Source organism: Saccopteryx bilineata, chromosome 4 (assembly GCF_036850765.1).
Source record: "Saccopteryx bilineata isolate mSacBil1 chromosome 4, mSacBil1_pri_phased_curated, whole genome shotgun sequence".
NCBI lineage: Eukaryota > Metazoa > Chordata > Mammalia > Chiroptera > Emballonuridae > Saccopteryx > Saccopteryx bilineata.
This window is the reverse complement of record NC_089493.1, coordinates 80,720,871-80,738,001: the sequence shown is the minus strand read 5'-3', so window position 1 is coordinate 80,738,001 and position 17,131 is coordinate 80,720,871. Positions and strand designations below refer to the sequence as shown.

General features: G+C 51.0%; 1 protein-coding gene across 4 annotated transcripts; it reads left to right on the top strand.

Annotated features, from left to right (window-relative positions):
* The first annotated feature begins 2,434 nt into the window (after positions 1–2,434).
* Positions 2,435–16,338, top strand: SPINT1 (serine peptidase inhibitor, Kunitz type 1). 4 transcript variants are annotated; one of them, XM_066277050.1, is made up of 12 exons: positions 2,435–2,620; positions 2,945–3,079; positions 3,310–3,839; positions 11,603–11,730; positions 11,938–12,076; positions 12,167–12,337; positions 12,482–12,508; positions 12,840–12,965; positions 13,081–13,131; positions 14,562–14,732; positions 14,942–14,989; positions 15,419–16,338. In XM_066277050.1, the coding sequence occupies exons 1-12, from the start codon at positions 2,544–2,546 to the stop codon at positions 15,634–15,636; spliced, it is 1,821 nt and encodes a 606-aa protein (XP_066133147.1). In that variant the 5' UTR covers positions 2,435–2,543; the 3' UTR covers positions 15,637–16,338. The 4 variants fall into 4 exon arrangements, with proteins under 4 accessions (XP_066133147.1, XP_066133149.1, XP_066133148.1 ...); XM_066277052.1 differs by having other exon boundaries at positions 2,482–2,645; positions 2,954–3,079; XM_066277051.1 differs by having other exon boundaries at positions 2,482–2,645.
* Positions 16,339–17,131: the final 793 nt, after the last annotated feature.

The following is a 17,131-nucleotide window of genomic DNA, read 5'->3' as shown; positions in this document are numbered from 1 at the left end:
GAGGACCCAGGTTCGAAACCCCAAGGTTGCCGGCTTGAGTGAGGGCTCATCTGGATTGGGCATGGGCTCACCAGCTTGAGCGTGTAGTTGCTAGCTTCAGCATGGAATCCTAGACAGGACCCATGGTCGCTGGCTTAAGGCCAAAGGTTGCTGGCTTGAAGCCCAAGGTTGCTGGCTCAAGCAAGGAGTCACTTGCACTGCTGTGGCCCCCTAGTCAAGGCACATATGAGACAACAATCAATGAATAGCTAAGGTGCCACAATGAAGACTTGATGCTTCTCATCTCTCTCCCTTCCTGTCTCTCTGTCCCTATCTGTCCTTCTCTCTGTCTCTCTCTCTCTCTGTCACAAAAAAAAGGCGGGGGGAATAGATGTGAATGATTACCAGTGAAGACTGTCAGGACCCAGGGCTGGCTGAATGTTTGCAGGAAAGCCCAGGGAAAGGCGGAGGGCACAGATAACTCCAAAGTGACCGAGACAGTGAGGCCAGGAGAGAATGTGGAAAGAAGAGTGATTTGGAGTTAAATATGAGGAATGTGGAGGTTGTCATGATGTATTTCTCTCTTCATTATGGAAGTTCATATTCACTAAAGAGAACTTGGAAAATAACTTAAAAACTAAAAAGAAGAAAATCTTACTCCATATTTCCACCATTCAATGCCATCACTTTCACCACTTGGTTGGACTCTTTCCCCCCATGTGTAGTTTTTCTTTTTATTATGTCAGAGCAGCCTGGGGTAGTAGGAAAAGTGTAGTTTTTGATGTCTGTGAGTGCTCAATATGTGTTACCTGAAACAAGTGACAGAGCCAGAATTTTACCGTCTCACAGACATCAGCAAGAAAAATGACCAAAGAGTTGGCTACAAGACCTAGTAGAGGGGTGGTTTAAGTCATCATGAAAAGGTGTCAAATCTTTTTGGGGAGACTATTAATAATAAGGTGACCAATCGTTCTCCTTTAGGGAGGACAGTCCTTCTTTTGTAAGTTGTCCTCCCTCGAAAATTGTCCTCCTACATGTCCTCCTTTTCTTTTCTTTTTTTTTTTTTTTTACAGAGACAGAGAGAGAGTCAGAGAGAGGGATAGACAGGCAGAAATGGAGAGATGAGAAGCATCAATCATCAGTTTTTCCTTGCGACACCTTAGTTGTTCATTGATTGCTTTCTCATATGTGCCTTGACCATCAGCCTTCAGCAGACCTAGTAACCCCTTGCTCAAGCCAGCAACCTTGGGTCCAAGCTGGTGAGCTTTGCTCAAACCAGATGAGCCCGTGCTCAAGCTGGCGACCTCGGGGTCTCGAACCTGGGACCTTCTGCATCCCAGTCTGACACTCTATCCACTGCACCACTGCCTGGTCGGGCATGTCCTCCTTTTTGATATTGGAAGACTAATCTCTAATGTCCGTATTCAATCGATGCAGAGTCGATCCATTGAGTGTGATGTGACATATTTGTATTTAAATGAGTACTTTTTTCTTACAATTATTATAAAAAATTAATAGGCATGTAAGCATAATTATAAAATATTACAAATGTTTTTATTATGTATTTATATTATAGTGTATTACTGTTGCAATGAATAAAATGTTTCTTTTATTTACGATATTGTTTTCTTCAATTTATTTTTGTCTTCCTATTCATGGTAAAAAAGTTGGTCACCTTAATTAATAGGGCCAATCTTGCTTTGTAAAGAAAGTTCTTAAGCATTCTTCATTTAGGAAAAACAATGAGTATGGCTTCAAGGAATCCAGGCTCACCACTTTGGTGAGCGGGAACCTCTAGCTTCCAAGGATGGCATTTCACTGGAAGAGAGTGGCCAATTCTAGACCAGGAGCATCGTCTTAGTGGTAGAGGAGAAGCAACCTGTGCTCTGAGCACTACTAATAGGGACTCAGGCCCGATAGAGACTCCAAAGTAAACAAACCTGTAGCCTGATCAGGCGGTGGCGCAGTAGATACAGCATCGGACTGGGATGCAGAGGACCCAGGTTCGAGACCCCGAGGTCGCCAGCTTGAGCACGGGCTCATCTGGTTTGAGCAAAAGCTCACCAGCTTGGATCCAAGGTTGCTGGCTCGATCAAGGGGTTACTTGGTCTGCTGAAGGCCCGCGGTCAAGGCACATATGAGAAAGCCATCAATGAACAACTAAGGTTGTCGCAATGCGCAACGAAAATCTGATGATTGATGCTCCTCATCTCTCCGTTCCTGTCTGTCCCTGTCTATCCCTCTCTCTGACTCTGTCTCTGTTAAAAACAAAAAAACAAAAAAACAAACGTGTAAAAAGTTGGTACAAGATGAGAAAGGGCCTCAAACCAAAGGGCACCACGGGAAATCGCTGTTTCTAGGTCTGGCAACAAAGGAGGGCTTCCTGGGACTTGCACAGGCGGTGACGCAGGTCCATGCACCGGAATTCCAATGATGAAAGGTGCAGCAAGAGTTTCTGGGATCTTTCCCCGCCGCGAGATGGAAATTATTTCCCGAGGGCTGACGACGACGGCTAAGTCATTTGCATCGGGCTTTCCTCCTTTCTCCACCCCCATCCCTTTTACATGCGCCTCAGGCCTGCGTGTGGGAACGCGGACCCGAAGGGCGCCGGAGGCGGTCGCCCGGAGCGCCTGACCCTCACGTGCGTCACTGGCGCCCCCAGGCAGGTCTGGACCTTTGGGGGTCGCAGTGCTGTTCTGGGGCGCTACCCCCCACCCCCACCGCTCTACCCGCGAGCTGGACTCGGTGGAGCGGGCGTAGAGCAGCCTCCAGGGAAGAGGCAGGGGGTCGCCCGGGCCTCAGCCCTCAGGGAACCAGGCTGTGGGAAAAGGAGGGGGAAGGATCCCGGGACCGCGCGGAGGTGCTGCGGCCACCGGGCTGGGGAGCGCGGGTCGAGGCTCCGGGCCGGGGCGGGGCGGGCGGCGCTGGGGTTAACATCCGCCCCGCCCCGGCCGCGCTGACTCAGTTTCACCAGAAACCAGGGGAGGAGGCGGCCAATGCCCCGCGCAGCCCGCACCTGGGCGGAAGCGCCAGTGGGAGCCGCGCCGGAAGCCGAGGCGGAACCTCGACAGCCTCGGCCCCACCCCACTCACCTGCGCAGGTAACCGGGGCCCCGGAGGCGGAGCGGGCCCGGGGCATGTTTGGCCCTTTGTTCCGCGCTTGTGCGTGTGTCCGAGTACGTGACCTCCTTAGCCGTCCCTCGGGCGCGGGTCTGGCGGCCGGGTCTCCCGGGGGCTCCGTGCGCCTCTGCCCTCCCGTTGACTTCCTCCGGGCCGGCCCGCCTTCCGTGAAGTCTCCCCGGCTTCCTCCTCTGTCTCTTCCCTCTCTCAGGTCGCAAGCACGCTCGGCGTCCAGAGACCAGCCCTGTGAAGGTGACCCCCTGGGCAGGAGGGCGACCGCCCCCGGGAGGACGATGGCCGGTGCCCCCCTCTCCCAGGCTCGCACCCCGGTGGTCGCCGTGTGGCTTCTGTGTGCGCTCCGCCTCCGAGGCGCCGCCGCTGGGCCGTCGCCCCCGCCCCCCGCCGGAGAAGCCTGCCTGGACCGCTTCACCCCCGGGGTGCCAGCCTTCGTGCTCGACACCGAAGCCTCGGTCAGAAACGGGGCCACCTTCCTGGGCTCGCCCTCCGTGCGCCGCGGCCGGGACTGCGTGCGCGCCTGCTGCACCACCCAGAACTGCAACCTGGCGCTGGTGGAGCTGCAGCCCAGCGGCGGGGAGGACGCGGTCGCCTCCTGCTTCCTCATCAACTGCCTCTACGAGCAGAACTTCGTGTGCAAGTTTTCGCCCAGGGAGGGCTTCGTCAACTACCTCACGAGAGAGGTTTACCGCTCCTACCGCGAGTTGCGGACTCAGGGTTTTGGAGGTAAGACTGAGGTGCGGGGATGGATGGATTTGGGGAGACTCAGAAAAAGGGCCGGTTATGGAGTCCTGGAAGACGCGAGCTTCCGGAAGGGGTTAATGAGAAGAGTTCGATTCTACCCTAACTCCTTAGAAGTAGGCAGTATAAACAGTAAACAAAGGATAGGCTAGGTGAGTGAGGAGGGGTAACATCCTAAAGCCCAGACTGGCTCCTGAATTCAGGGTGTTGTTGAGTGGGCTGGTGCTCTGGGGTGTGTGTATCGATCGGGTGGGGGAGGCAGCTTCTCAGGATTCCCGACTTCTGGCCCTGATATGCTGAACCAGGGAGTGAGCTGTATCCAAGCTGCCTAGTGATTAACTTGCACCCCCGGGCCAGGCACCCCCTGGTCAAGCACCAGCTAAGACACTTTGAGGCCCTGTCAAGTGATCCTGATGGAGAGCCTCCTCCATTGATGAGCTTGGGACTGGATAGCATCTCTAACACCCCACCCCCACCCCACCGATTGGCCTTTGGTAATCTGGGGAAAACTGCCAGACCCTATAGACTAAAGAACAAGTCTGGGGTGGGGGTGAGAGGGATTGCTGAGTGAGTCAGTTCACTAGTATGTAATCCTGGTAGGGGAGGATGTCAGCTGGCCAGGCAGGTGTGTATGTATGTGCCCGAGCCAGGCAGGGCTCTCTCTCCCTTAGGATCTGCTAGCCAAGCTCTCTGCTCACCTTGTTTACTTCTGGGGATAAGGGCAAAGTGGGAGGCCCGGGCTTTCCCTCTTCCTTTCCAGGACTGAGCAGTTAGCTGGGATCAGGGCCCCTCCAGAGACCTTCGTTCCCTATTCTATCCACCTGCTGTTCTGGCCAGGTGGGGCTCCAGGTCAGGGATGGGTTACAACTGATAACCTCTGTTAGCACTTTACAGTTTTCTGATTGCTATGACATTCAACCTCCCACTGAGACCTCATGACAACCACCTCTGAAAAGGGTGCTATTATTAGTCATCCCTCTTTTCAAAGTAGGGTTAAACTGACTTCTGTATTAAATAATTTGCCCATAGCCTGACCAGGCAGTGGCACAGTGAATAGAGTGTTGGCTTGGGACTCTGAGGAACCAGGTTCGAAACCCCGAGATCACCAGCTTGAGGGCGGGCTCACCAGCTTGATCACAGGGTCGCTGGCTTGAGCATGAGATCATAGACATGACCTCATAGTCGCTGGTTTGGGCAAGGGGTCACTGGAGCTTGCCCCCCCCATCAAGGCACAGATGAGAAAGCAATTAAACAACTAAGGTGCCGCAACTATGAGTTGATGCTTCTCATCTCTCTCCCTTCCTCTCTGCCTGTCCCTATCTGTCTCTCTCTCATGCTAAAATAATAATAATAATTTGCCCAAAAATGGTAATAGATCTGGGACTCAACCCTAAGCAGGACCTCCAAAAGTCCTGGGCTATTTTTCACACAAGATCACCTTTATGAAAGAAACCTGTCTCTGAACCAAGACAGCCAGTGGCTGACAGAACCAGAGACTGGAGAACCCAATAACCAGAACTGGGTTTGGGATGGTCTTAAGTCTGGAAAATGGAGAAAGGACTGTCCTCTCCAGCCCTTTTTTGGCCTAGTCTCTCTCCCAGGTTAAGGGCTCACTCTTCTCTCTATCCTTCAAGGAGCTCTGCTGGGTCTTTGGGATGGAAATTCCAGGAGGGGATACCATCTCTGGGCCAGGCCGGGCCGCCAAGCCGCACTGGGCCAGGGCCTGAGCCTGTTCCACAAGGAAGTAGCAGAGAGAGTAGGTGTGATGACTTTAATTGACCTGAGCTGCCTGTGCCCTTCCTGTGCTATCATTGGCCCCTTGGTAATCTCACTCCCAGGCCAGTGTCTGAAACTCTGGGGTCTGATCAAGGAGCTGAGCTGGATGGGGCCACGTGCTCTTGGAACCAGCCTTTCTCATCAGGAAACCTTCCCACCCCCAGACTGGCCTATTTAGCACAAGACAGGCTGGAGTGGGGATTTCCTGGGTACTTAGGGAGCTGGGTATGGCTTGGACTGAGTGTGAGCTCCAGACCATTTTCAGGGTACTGCAGTGTTTTGGGGAGTGGGGGGAGCTGGGTGGTGTCAAGGAATCCATTCACAGCTGAGTCCAACTAGAGAGGTTGGAGGTGGGTAAGAGCAGGATAAAGCCATTATTTCAGGCAAGGTGGGCTGGTGCTTAGGACTTCTAAACCTTTGATGCTTGGATTAGGTAAAAAACTCTTCTCCAGGCCTGACCTATGGTGGCGCAGTGGATAAAGCGTCGACCTGGAAATGCTGAGGTTGCCGGTTCGAAACCTTGGGCTTGCCTGGTCAAGGCACATATGGGAGTTGATGCTTCCAGCTCCTCCCCCCTTCTCTCTCTCTGTCTCTCTTTCCCCACTCTTCCTCTCTATCTCTCTCCTCTCTAAAAATGAATAAATAAAAATAAATAAATAAAAAAAAAAACTCTTCTCCAGAGTGCGTTTGTTTGAACCCCCTTTCCCTGCCTGTGGCCAAGCCAGTCCAGTCCAGTTTCCTGTGGCCTCCTGAGCACCCTGCTCCTTCCTCTTTTCCTGCCCTCTCCCCCTTTCCTTTGGAGGAGTGGCTTAAGCGGTGGAGTCTGTTTGCCTGGAGATGTTCTTCTGGCAGCTAGGGGAAGGGCTGGCTTTATTACCACTCTGGCCCTTTGCTCTCTGAAGGGTGGGAAGAAGGGAGTGGTAGGGCAGGTCTTCTGCCCCTTGCTCCTGGGCATTGGGGCTTGGAGACACCAGCTGTGTGGGGGTGGACATTCCTGATTTGGCCCAAGGTCTGACACAGCACTGCCTGCCACTTCCACCTTGGGTGCTAGTGGGGCTAGCCTGTCTGTCTGTGAAGTAGACTTCCAAGTCGTCTGTCTTCTTTACCCTTCAGATAGCCGATTACTTTCTGAAAAATGCGAGGAGGGATGATGGGGTCCCTCCCAGCTCACTGCCCCCTTTGCTGTGTCTGAGAGGCCATCTCAGGACTGGCCCCTGTTGGCCGTCTCATGATCTCCGGCCAAGCTACTGGGCTGGGGGATGGTTCCAGACAAACATTTTCCTTTTGTGGAAAAGCTCAGCTCCTGGTTTTATTTCCCCTCAACCCTTGGAACCCAGATTCCCTTTTCTCACTCTTGTAGGCCTCTACTCCGTTTGATATGTTTCTCTATGCAAGTTCTCCCTTCCTATCTTTGCTGTCATTATGTGTCCTGCTCTTTTCACTTCTGTCTGTGACTACCCTCTGTGAGTCCCCCATTGTATCTGCTTTCTGGTCTTCTCGCCTCTGTCTGTGACCACCCTCTGTGACTCACATATTGTATCTGCTTTCTCTGCCTCATCAAAGAGAAATCCCTGTGACTCAGCCACCAGCCCTCTGTTCTTATTACTTTGTTTTCTTCCTTTGAACTCCCTCTTACTTGAATATACCTTCTGTAGAGCCTCTGCTGAGGGCAGTTTGGCAATATCCATCAAAACTGTAAATGTGTATTACCTGCAACTCATTTCCACTTGTAGTAATTCATTTTGTGGCTATACTTTTTTTTTTTCTTAGAGAGAGAGACAGAGAGGAAGGGAGAGAGATGAGAAGCATCAACTCGTAGTTGCAGCACTTTAGTTGTTCATTGATTGCTTTTCATAAGTGCTTTGACCAGGGGGCTCTAGCCGAGCCAGTGACCCTTGCTCAAGCCAGCAACCTTGATCACAAGCCAGTGACCTTGGGATCATGTTGATGATCTCATGCTCAAGTTGGCGAGCTGGTGCTCAAGCTGGATTAGCCCGCCAGTGGTTTGGGGTTTTGAACCTGGGACCTCAGCATCCCAGGCTGACACTCTGTCCACTGCACCACCACCAGTCAGTCCATTTTGTGGCTATACTTAATGCATATGTAGAACAACATAGCAGCCTGTTGTTCACTGTAGCATTGTTTAGAATGGCAAAGATCATGATATCTGCCAACAGATCCTATAATTAGATACTGTGGTGATATTTTAACAGTAATAATGAACCCCAAGGCAGCATGGTTTAGTTGTTAGTAGAGAAGGAAGGAAAGAGGGAAGGAAAACTAAATCAAGAGGAAATTGATGGACTGGTTAAATAAGTCAATTATGGTGTATTTATGAAGTGAGTACTGTGCAACTAAAAAGAAAAAAGAAAAATTCTTTATGCTGCAGTGGAATCATTCTCAAGATATATTATGAGGAAAACAAGAATTTACATGCTTATATGTTCAATACGATCTCTGTTGATAGTCTCATACACACAGAAACTAGTAAGACATAGATGCCCCTGGAAAGAGGAACCTGGGGGTTAAGGAGAAAAGGAAACTTAATTTTCACTACCCTTTTGTACCCTTTGAGATTTACACCATATTACCTAAACTAAAAACTAAAACCTGAAGATTATAAAGGTGATCAGAATCACACCTCTAAGCAGGCAGGTGGCCTGCAGCATTGTATTTTGGACAGAGAATGAGTCAGACAGAGCAGGGTTCAGATCCCAGCTCTGCCACCTAGAAACTGAGCAACCCTAGGTAAGTCATTTAACTTCTCTGGTGCCAATTTTCTCACCCAGAAGTGGGGATGAAAATACAGTTGTGGCAGGGTGTTTAAGAAGGTGGGCGATATAGATCGGGGTGAACAAACTTTCTACGAAGCTTTAAATAGTAAATATTTTAGTCTCTGTGAACCATACAGTCTCTGTTGCAGCTACTAAGTTCTGCTGTTGTAAGGTGAAACAGCCATCCACAATATGTAACCAAATAGGCCAGGCTGGTTCAGACATAAATTTGAATTTTCTGTACTTTTCACATATCACGAACATTATTGTTTTTTCAACCATTTGAAAATACACTAGGTGGTGGGCTGGATTTGATCTGCAGGCCTTGTGCCTACTCCTGTGTGGATGATTCAGGTAAAGTACCTGGCGTGGTGCCCAGTGCACATCCAACAGGTGGCAGCTTTGCTAATAATTATAACTCCAGGTCCGTTTTCAACCCCGGCCTCTCTGGAGCTCCCAGTGTGTGTCCCTCCCTGTGGATGGTCTCGCCTCCCTCAAATTGAAATTCGCTCTGACTAAACCCAAACATTCCCTCTAGACCTGGTTTCCTGTGCCCTGCCTCTTCCTGCCCAGTTCCCAGCACCCGTCAGGCATGACAGCCTGAAGTGTTTGCCCAGCGTTGTTGCTAACCTCCTCCTTTCCATTCCTTTACCTGCCCCTTGATTCAGACCACTCCTGTTGCATCTGCCTGACCCACTGCTCTGGTCTGTGCAATAGCTTTCTTGTTCCACAGAAATAATTTTAAGTAGATGGTACACAGCTGCTGCCCGAAGCTCAGGAGTGCCCCTGCTACCCAGGCCCTGGCCCTGCCGTAGCACTCCTGGACCTCGATCATGCATCTAGAAGGTCAATGTCTGCTGTAGCCAGGGCTTCTAGGGCTCTCCTCTCATCATTTCTCATGCTACTGTCTGTCCCCTTCTTGTACCACCAGTTGTTAAACATTTGAATGTCACTCCTGCTGTGTCCACATGATCTGGCCCAGCAGTCAGGGCCCTTTGAGGTCTATACAAGCTAGCTGGTCTCCTTAATGTCACCAAACCAGCCTTGCAAATCCCCAACTCCTTGCTTTGGCTCCTCATGTCTTTTGTTGTCATCAACAGCACTGAAATTTCCCCCCCACAACCAAAAAAAAAGAATCAAAAAATCCTTTCTCCTTTCTCTAGAAAATCTTTCCTTATTCTTCTGGTCTTGCAGAGCCTCTCCCTTGTCTGAGTGTCCATCCGCTTCCTTGTCCTGTACACCTACTGCACACTGCTTCACGTTGGGTCTTTTTCCCATGTTGCTTTATGTTGTTGGATCTTATCTGCCTAACTGGACTATAATTCCCTCAAGGACAGTACTAATTTCCTATGGCTTCTTTAACAAATTATTGCAAACTAGCTGGCTTAAAACAACAGAAAACTATTGTCGCACAGTTCTGGAGGCCAGATGTCTGAAACCGAGGCGTTGGCAGGGCTTCGCTGCGGCTGACAAGCCTGGAAAAGAATCATCTTTGCCTCTTCCAGTTCTGGTGTCTCCAGGGCTTCCTTGCCTGGTGGCCACATAACTCCAATCTCTGCCTTCGTCTTCATGCAGTCTTTTTTTCCTTCATTCTGTGTTCTCTTCTGTCTGTTACAAAGATACTTGTCATTGGATCTATGCCTAGCCAGCTAATCCAGGGTGGTTTCATGGGAAAATGCTTAACTTAATTACTTCTGCAGAGACTGTTTTTCTATATAAATTCACATTTATGAGTTCTGGAGGTTAGACACAGACATATGTTTTGGGGGACCACCATTCAACCCACTGCGGGCAGGAATCCTGCTTTGTGCTTGTTTCTCCAGTCTCTAACCAAAGACCAGAGAGGCCTCAGCCAGGCTCTGTCAGGTGAGGGAGGGCGTGGTTCCCTCGGGCCCTCTCTTTTTTTTTTTTTTTTTTTTTTTACAGAGACAGAGAGAGAGTTAGAGAGAGGGATAGACAGGTACAGACAGACAGGAATGGAGAGATGAGAAGCATCAATCATTAGTTTTTCGTTGCACGTTGCAACACCTTAGTTGTTCATTGATTGCTTTCTCATATGTACCTTGACCACGGGCCTTCAGCAGACCGAATAACCCCTTGTTCGAGCCAGCGACCTTGGGCTCAAGCTGGTGAGCTTTTGCTCAAACCAGATGAGCTGGACTCAAGCTGGCGACCTCAGGTCTCAAACCTGGGTCTTCTGCATCCCAGTTCGACGCTCTATTCACTGCGCCACCGCTGGTCAGGCCCTCTCTTAACAGGAGGCAGAGTCTGTCTGAAGTGGCGGAGGCATCCTCTTCCTGTGGCCACTCACCCTGGGACACCAAGACTTGCCACATTGCTGCCTGAGGACTCTGTGCTTAGGTCTCTATCAGCAGCAGTTGGGCAGCAGAAAGGGGTAATGGGTATTAATTCCACGCTTATTTATTTGGCCTTCCAAAAATATTGTTGCTTTAACTTTTTAAAGCAATTAACACAAGACCTTCTTATTGTAGAAGATAGAAATAAGCCTCCTCTAAAAAAAATATTTTTTCCTAAATGGGATCAGATGGCATATGCTATACAGTAATTTGTTTCAGAAAGTAAGTTTGTTTGTTTTTTTAGAGAGAGAGAGAGAGAGAGAACAGACAGGGATAGATAGGAAGGGAGAGATGAGAAGCATCAACTCATAGTTGTAGCACCTTAGTTGTTCATTGATTGCTTTCTTATATGGACCTTGACCGGGGCTCCAGCCAAGCCAATGACCCCTTGCTCAAGCCAGTGTCCTTGGACTTCAAGCTAGCGACATTTGGGCTCAAGCCAGTGACCATGGGATTATGCCTATGATCCCACACTCATGCCAGAAACACCATGCTCAAGCTAGTGAGCCTGTGCTCAAGCCTGATGAGGCCACGCTCAAGTCAGCAACTTTGAGGTTTTGAACCTGGGTCCTTAGCATCCCAGGCCAGTGCTCTATCCACTGCACCACCATCTGGTCAGGCCCAAATGTGAGTCTTATGACATAAAGTCTTTACTATATCAAAGACATAATATATATAAATAGAAGTCAAGAAGATGGTTTAGTTGTGGGTTCCCACCTCCATCCTATGCTGGTTGCCTTGTCATAGGTTGGTCTAGTGTGGCCCATATAGCTAGCTCCCGGCCCCCGGGAGAGAGCTGGTCCATTCACTGTTGGTTGACCTTACTTTGCCTTCCCTGCAGGGTCCCGGATCCCCAAGATCTGGGCAGGCATAGATTTGAAGGTACAGCCCCAGGAACCCCTGGTGCTGAAGGATATGGAGAATACAGATTGGCACCTACTGCAGGGTGATCCGGACATCAGGGTGGAGGTGAGACACTGGTCTGGCTCCCTGACTCCAGCTCAGCTCTCCAGGGCCCCCTTTCTTTCTGAGGCCATAGGCCAAGGTGGATAGAAGCTGAGGATACATCTAATACCAAGTCTCTCTGTTCTCTCTGGGGGGTTGTGTGGCTGGGAGGGTCTGGAGTAGCCCATGGGCATTCGGGAATCCCAGCCTAATGACCACTCCTATGCATAGAGGAATGATCCGGACCAGGTGGAGCTGTGGGGACTCAAGGAAGGCACCTACCTGTTCCAACTGACTGTGGCTAGCCCAGACCAGCCAGAGAGCAAAGCCAACATCACAGTCACCGTTCTCTCCGCCAAGCAGACGGAAGGTGAGGGAGAGGGTGGGGAGGCAGCGTTTGGAGCCACCCCGTCTGTTGATTGGCCCTGAAGGCCGGGCTCACAAGCTTTTCTCCCCACAGAATATTGCCTCGTAACTAAAAAGGTGGGCCGCTGCCGTGGTTCCTTTCCTCGCTGGTACTATGACTCCACTGAACAGATCTGCAAGAGTTTCGTTTATGGAGGTTGCTTAGGCAACAAGAACAATTACCTTAGGGAGGAAGAGTGCAAGCTAGCCTGCCGCAGTGTGCAAGGTGGGCCTTTGCATGGCAGCTTTGGGGCTCAGGTGACTCTCCCCAGTGAGGTGGGCATGAGAGCCCCACATTCCCAGGTTCCCCCATCAGCTCCCTGCTGGGACCTGGCCCTCTCTTCTATCACATCTGTTTTCTCTTTCTCAGGTCCTTCCATGGAAAGGCACCAGCCAGGTAGGCTTTGCTCCTTTTCCCTATTCCCCTTATTGCTGCCAGATCACCAGCCCATGTCATGTCCATGCCCTTGACCTAGCTGCTTTACCTAACCCGTTCCTGCCATCATAGTATGTGGAAGGACCCAAGCACCCCACCCCTTGCAGCCTAGCATCTTCCTATCAGGATCTGCCCGGTTTGTGTGCAGAAGGGTTCATGGAGGACAGGTGGGGAAACGGGACGTGTCATGAAGCGATGTTAGAATAGAGAGGGCCGGGTAGATGATAGACCGTTGGTACTTGCTGGCCTCTGCTGGAGCGTGACTCCCCTACCCCATGTCACCCCCACCCAGTGTGCTCTGGTACCTGTCACTCCACTGAGTTCCACTGCAGCAATGGCTGCTGCATCGACAGCTTTTTGGAGTGTGACGAAACTCCCGACTGCCCTGATGCCTCCGATGAGGCCACCTGTGAAAAATGTGAGACCTGGGAGATGGAGGGCTGGTGGGCAGCAGAGGGGCGGTCCTGACCATTGACCCTGCACACCTGGGAGACCATTGTTGGGCCTGTGCCTCTGATCTTTCATCTTTGCAGATACCACTGGCTTCAAGGAGCTCCAGAGCTTCCATTTCCCCAGTGACAAAGGTGAGATCCCCAGATCCTCTAGGTGAAGGCAGATGCTGGCACTACCATCCTCACTCATCCTGTCAGTGTGTCGAAAGTGTGTGCCAGGCTGTGTGGGCAGAAAGAGCCAGAGTGAGCTCCCAGCTCTCTCTTCCTTTGGCTTTATTACCCAAGCACAGTCAGCCTTCTAACAGCTTCAGAAATTTAGCCATGCCCACATATCACTGAGATGGTATTTAATCAACTTTTTTTTTTATTAATCAATTACTCTTTTTTTTTTTTTTTTTTTTTTACGGAGCCAGAGAGCCAGAGAGAGAGATAGATAGGGACAGACAGACAGGAATGGAGAGAGATGAGAAGCATCAATCATCAGTTTTTTGTTGCGACACCTTAGTTGTTCATTGATTGCTTTCTCACATGTGCCTTGACCGTGGGGCTACAGCAGACTGAGTAACCCCTTGCTCAAGCCAGCGACCTTGGGTCAAGCTGGTGAGCTTTTTGCTCAAACTCGATGAGCCTGTGCTCAAGCTGGCGACCTCGGGGTCTTGAACCTGGGTCCTCCGCATCCCAGTCTGACACTCTATTCACTGCACCACCGCCTGGTCAGGCAATTACTCTTTTAACTTAATGGATTAAAAAAGGAAATTTCATATCACTACCTTAAATGGAGAGCCACTAATACATGCTACAATTTGAGATTGACTATTAAACTAAGTATAATAAAACAACATTAAGAAATTTTAGCTGGACATGGGTGCCTGCCAAGGCTTAGACCCTGAGCTGCTTTTGCAAAAAGGTAGACCTTCCAGTGCTAGAGACCTTGACACCATCAGGAAAGCCAAAATAAGATTGAGAAAGAAATAGTTATGTGAGTCAGGGTAGTTACTTCTGTTCCTAAGATTATTTATCTTCCTTTCCTTTTTTTTTTTTTTTCCTTTTTGAAGAGGGTAGATAGAAAGATTCCTGCATGTGGGCCAACCAGGATCCACCTGGCAACTCCCATCTAGGACTGATGCTTCAATCAGCTGAGCTATTAGCACCTGAGGCTGATGCTGGAACCAACCTAGCTATCCCCAGTGCCCAGGGCCAATCCTCGAGCCATTGGCTGTGGGAAAGAGAGAGAGAGAGAAGTGGGAGAGGGAGTGAGAGAGAAGCAGATGGTCGCTTTTTTGGTGTGCCCTGACTGGGAATCAAACCCAGGACATTCATATACCGGCTGATGCTCTGTCCACTAAGCAAACTGGCCGGGGCCTATTTGTCTTTCTTGCTTGTGGTAACATTGCAAATGAGCCAGGTGTTTCTGGGACCCCTGAGGCCCTCACTGAATCATAGCACCCCTCAGTAGGATGTCGGTTGGGAGGTGGCAGGCAGCACCCACGTGGAGTATGGTAGATGGTAGCAGGAAGGCCCTGTGGACTTGCTCACCCCTTTGCCTGCTCCTCACCTCTCAGGGCACTGTGTGGACCTGCCAGACACAGGCACCTGCAAGGACAGCATCCCACGGTGGTACTACAACCCCTTCAGTGAACGCTGCGACCGCTTTACCTATGGTGGTTGTTATGGCAACAAGAACAACTTTGAGGAGGAGCAGCAATGTCTTGAGTCCTGTCGTGGCATCTCCAGTGAGCAGGGCAGTGGGGGGGTGGAAGATGGGGAGGGAAAGGCTTAGCTAGAGCACTCTGCTCTGCCCCAAAGTGTGGGCTAGTCATACTGAGTCCTCAAAGCACCTGCAACGGGGGTGGGAGAGGATGGCTCTGGGCAGTCTGGAGCACTGCAGAGCAGCTGAGTGTCAGCCCTTAATATTGACCTGTTTCTCTCCATTATTTTGTAGAGAAGGATGTGTTTGGTTTGCGGCGGGAAAGCCCCATTCCCAACGTAGGTAAGCCCTGGTCTGTCCTATTACCAATGAGTAGTATCAACTCAAGGATCAGCTCCACACAATTGGCTGTGACTGCCTAAACCTGTGTTGAGAAGGATCCTGAGGTGGGCTAGAGGGACAGAGTGTCCCAAGCAATAGTGAGACCTGCCATGGCAGGGGAGGGAAGCAGAGTAAAGTGCACGCGAGATGTTTGCCGTCAGTCCCAGGCCTCCTCCAAGCGTCCTGCAAGTAGAGCAGCCTGCCACTGAGACTCAAGGCCCGTCAGAACCTGTCCCACTGAGTACCCTAGAGCCGTTCAGCTGCTCGTGTACTGGAAGTCCTTCCTCATCTGGCATCTGTTTGACTTGGTTCTTTAGAATCAGAGTGGAGCATGGGCATCAGAACCGAGTGGGCCCTAAGAGCTCTTCATTCTGCCCTTTCTTCCCTCAGGCTCCGTGGAGGTGTCCATTGCAGTGCTCCTGAGCACCTGCATCGTGGTGGTGGTAGCCATCCTGGGATACTGCTTCTTTAAGAACCAGAGAAAAGGCTTCCACAGATACCGCCATGGCCACCGCCACCCCCAGCCCCCGACCCCTGCCAGCTCAACAGTCTCTACCACTGAGGACACGGAGCACCTGGTCTACAACCACACCACCCGACCCCTCTGAGCCTGAGGCTGCCCTGGCCCTTCAGCCGGGGGCTCTCACAGACTCTTGCCAGCTCTCGCCTGGCCCTGCTTCCTCCTTGCCAAGAAGGAGGGCTGGGCTGGGCTGGGAAAGACTTTGGGACCAGACCCCTCCTGTTTCCTTGGCCTCTCTGCCTCTAGTCCCTCTCAGAGATGCCTGAGCTAAGCTTAGGCCACTTGTTCCTGAGAAAGCTCCAGTATCGGAGAGGAGGAAAAAACTTTGAGCCAGGAGTCTCACACAATAGGTGGACCTGCCTGCCTAGGATTCCAGAGGAAGTTGAAGGTTTGTTTCCTGTTCAAAACCGCCAGCCCCACACATGGTTTTGGGAGGGGCCTGGGCAATGTCAGAAGCTGGAGGCCCCAACCCTGTCCTCCAGAGCCACCCCTCCCTCTCTGCACAGTCTGGAGCTGGGGTAAGGACCTCCCTATGTATTTCGTGCTGTACAGAGTTGCTTTTTGTTTATTTAATGCTGTGGGGTGAATGAGAGGAGTAGAAAGTGGCTATCTGGCCCTCTGCTACCTCTTTCTCTTCCCCAAGAGTGAGCCCCGACTTGACCTGACTTAGAACAGGGAGCCAGAGCTGCTCCCCGGACCCTGCACCTCCCAGGGCTGTCGGCACCGCACCTCCCCCACTCCCGCCGGCCCCAGTCCACCCACAGTGTAATAAAATGGTTTGTTCTCTGAGGCTTCTGCCTCTGCTCTGCGGGCCAGGAGAGGGACAGGGCTGCTGGGGGGAGATGCGACCGCCCAGTTCAACCGGTTCTGGCTTTGGCCACTCTGTTTAGCTGGTTTTACCACCCTTCTCAGAACTGCCCCTGCCCCTGAGGGGGAAGAGCAGTGCCAAGTTTGACCACCAGAAGGGAGGGGTGAGAGGGCCATGGGAGTAGGGACCCAGGGAAGCTTCAGTGCTGATGTATTTCTTCCTGGTTTGGTCCTGTTGAGAATACTGTTTTGTAGCTGGAGCAAGTCTTCACTGCACTGTGCATTTGAAGATAGGGAAGGTGGGCACACAGACTTGAGCTGTGGTTTTTATCCTCACCCCCTTTGGTGTGGGCTAGGGACAGGGGCCCGTTCACCGCCTCCCTTCCCCACCCACAGAAGCCTTGGCTTCACAGGAGTGAAGCTGCTCCCTGGACTCTGAGCTCATCCTATTCGGGAGCCTTTAGTTGAGGTACTCCACTCTTACCCACAACCCTCCCTTTGTTTAAGCCACATTTTGGTACAAAAATAATAATTGTGCTTTTAATTCATTTTTTCATTTACTCAACAAATTATTGAGCTCCTATGTGCTAGATACTGCCAATCATTAGAAATTCAGTCTTGTCAAGATAAGCACCTACAAAGCACTAAGTAAGTGCTTTACATACCTCAAGTTACTGTCTTGGCACAAAACCGTGTGATGAAGATATTATCCCCATTCTATAGGTGAGGACAGTGGCAGCAGAGTTCTCAGAATCTTGGAGCTGGTACAGGGAGAC

Coding starts and splice junctions, on each gene's coding strand:
- SPINT1 (XM_066277050.1), top strand. CDS start 2,544: ATGCGCCTCAGGCCTGCGTGTGGGAACGCGGACCCGAAGGGCGCCGGA. Junction 3,840..11,602: donor GCGGACTCAGGGTTTTGGAG/GTAAGACTGAGG, acceptor CCTTCCCTGCAG/GGTCCCGGATCCCCAAGATC. Junction 14,733..14,941: donor GTCCTGTCGTGGCATCTCCA/GTGAGCAGGGCA, acceptor ATTATTTTGTAG/AGAAGGATGTGTTTGGTTTG.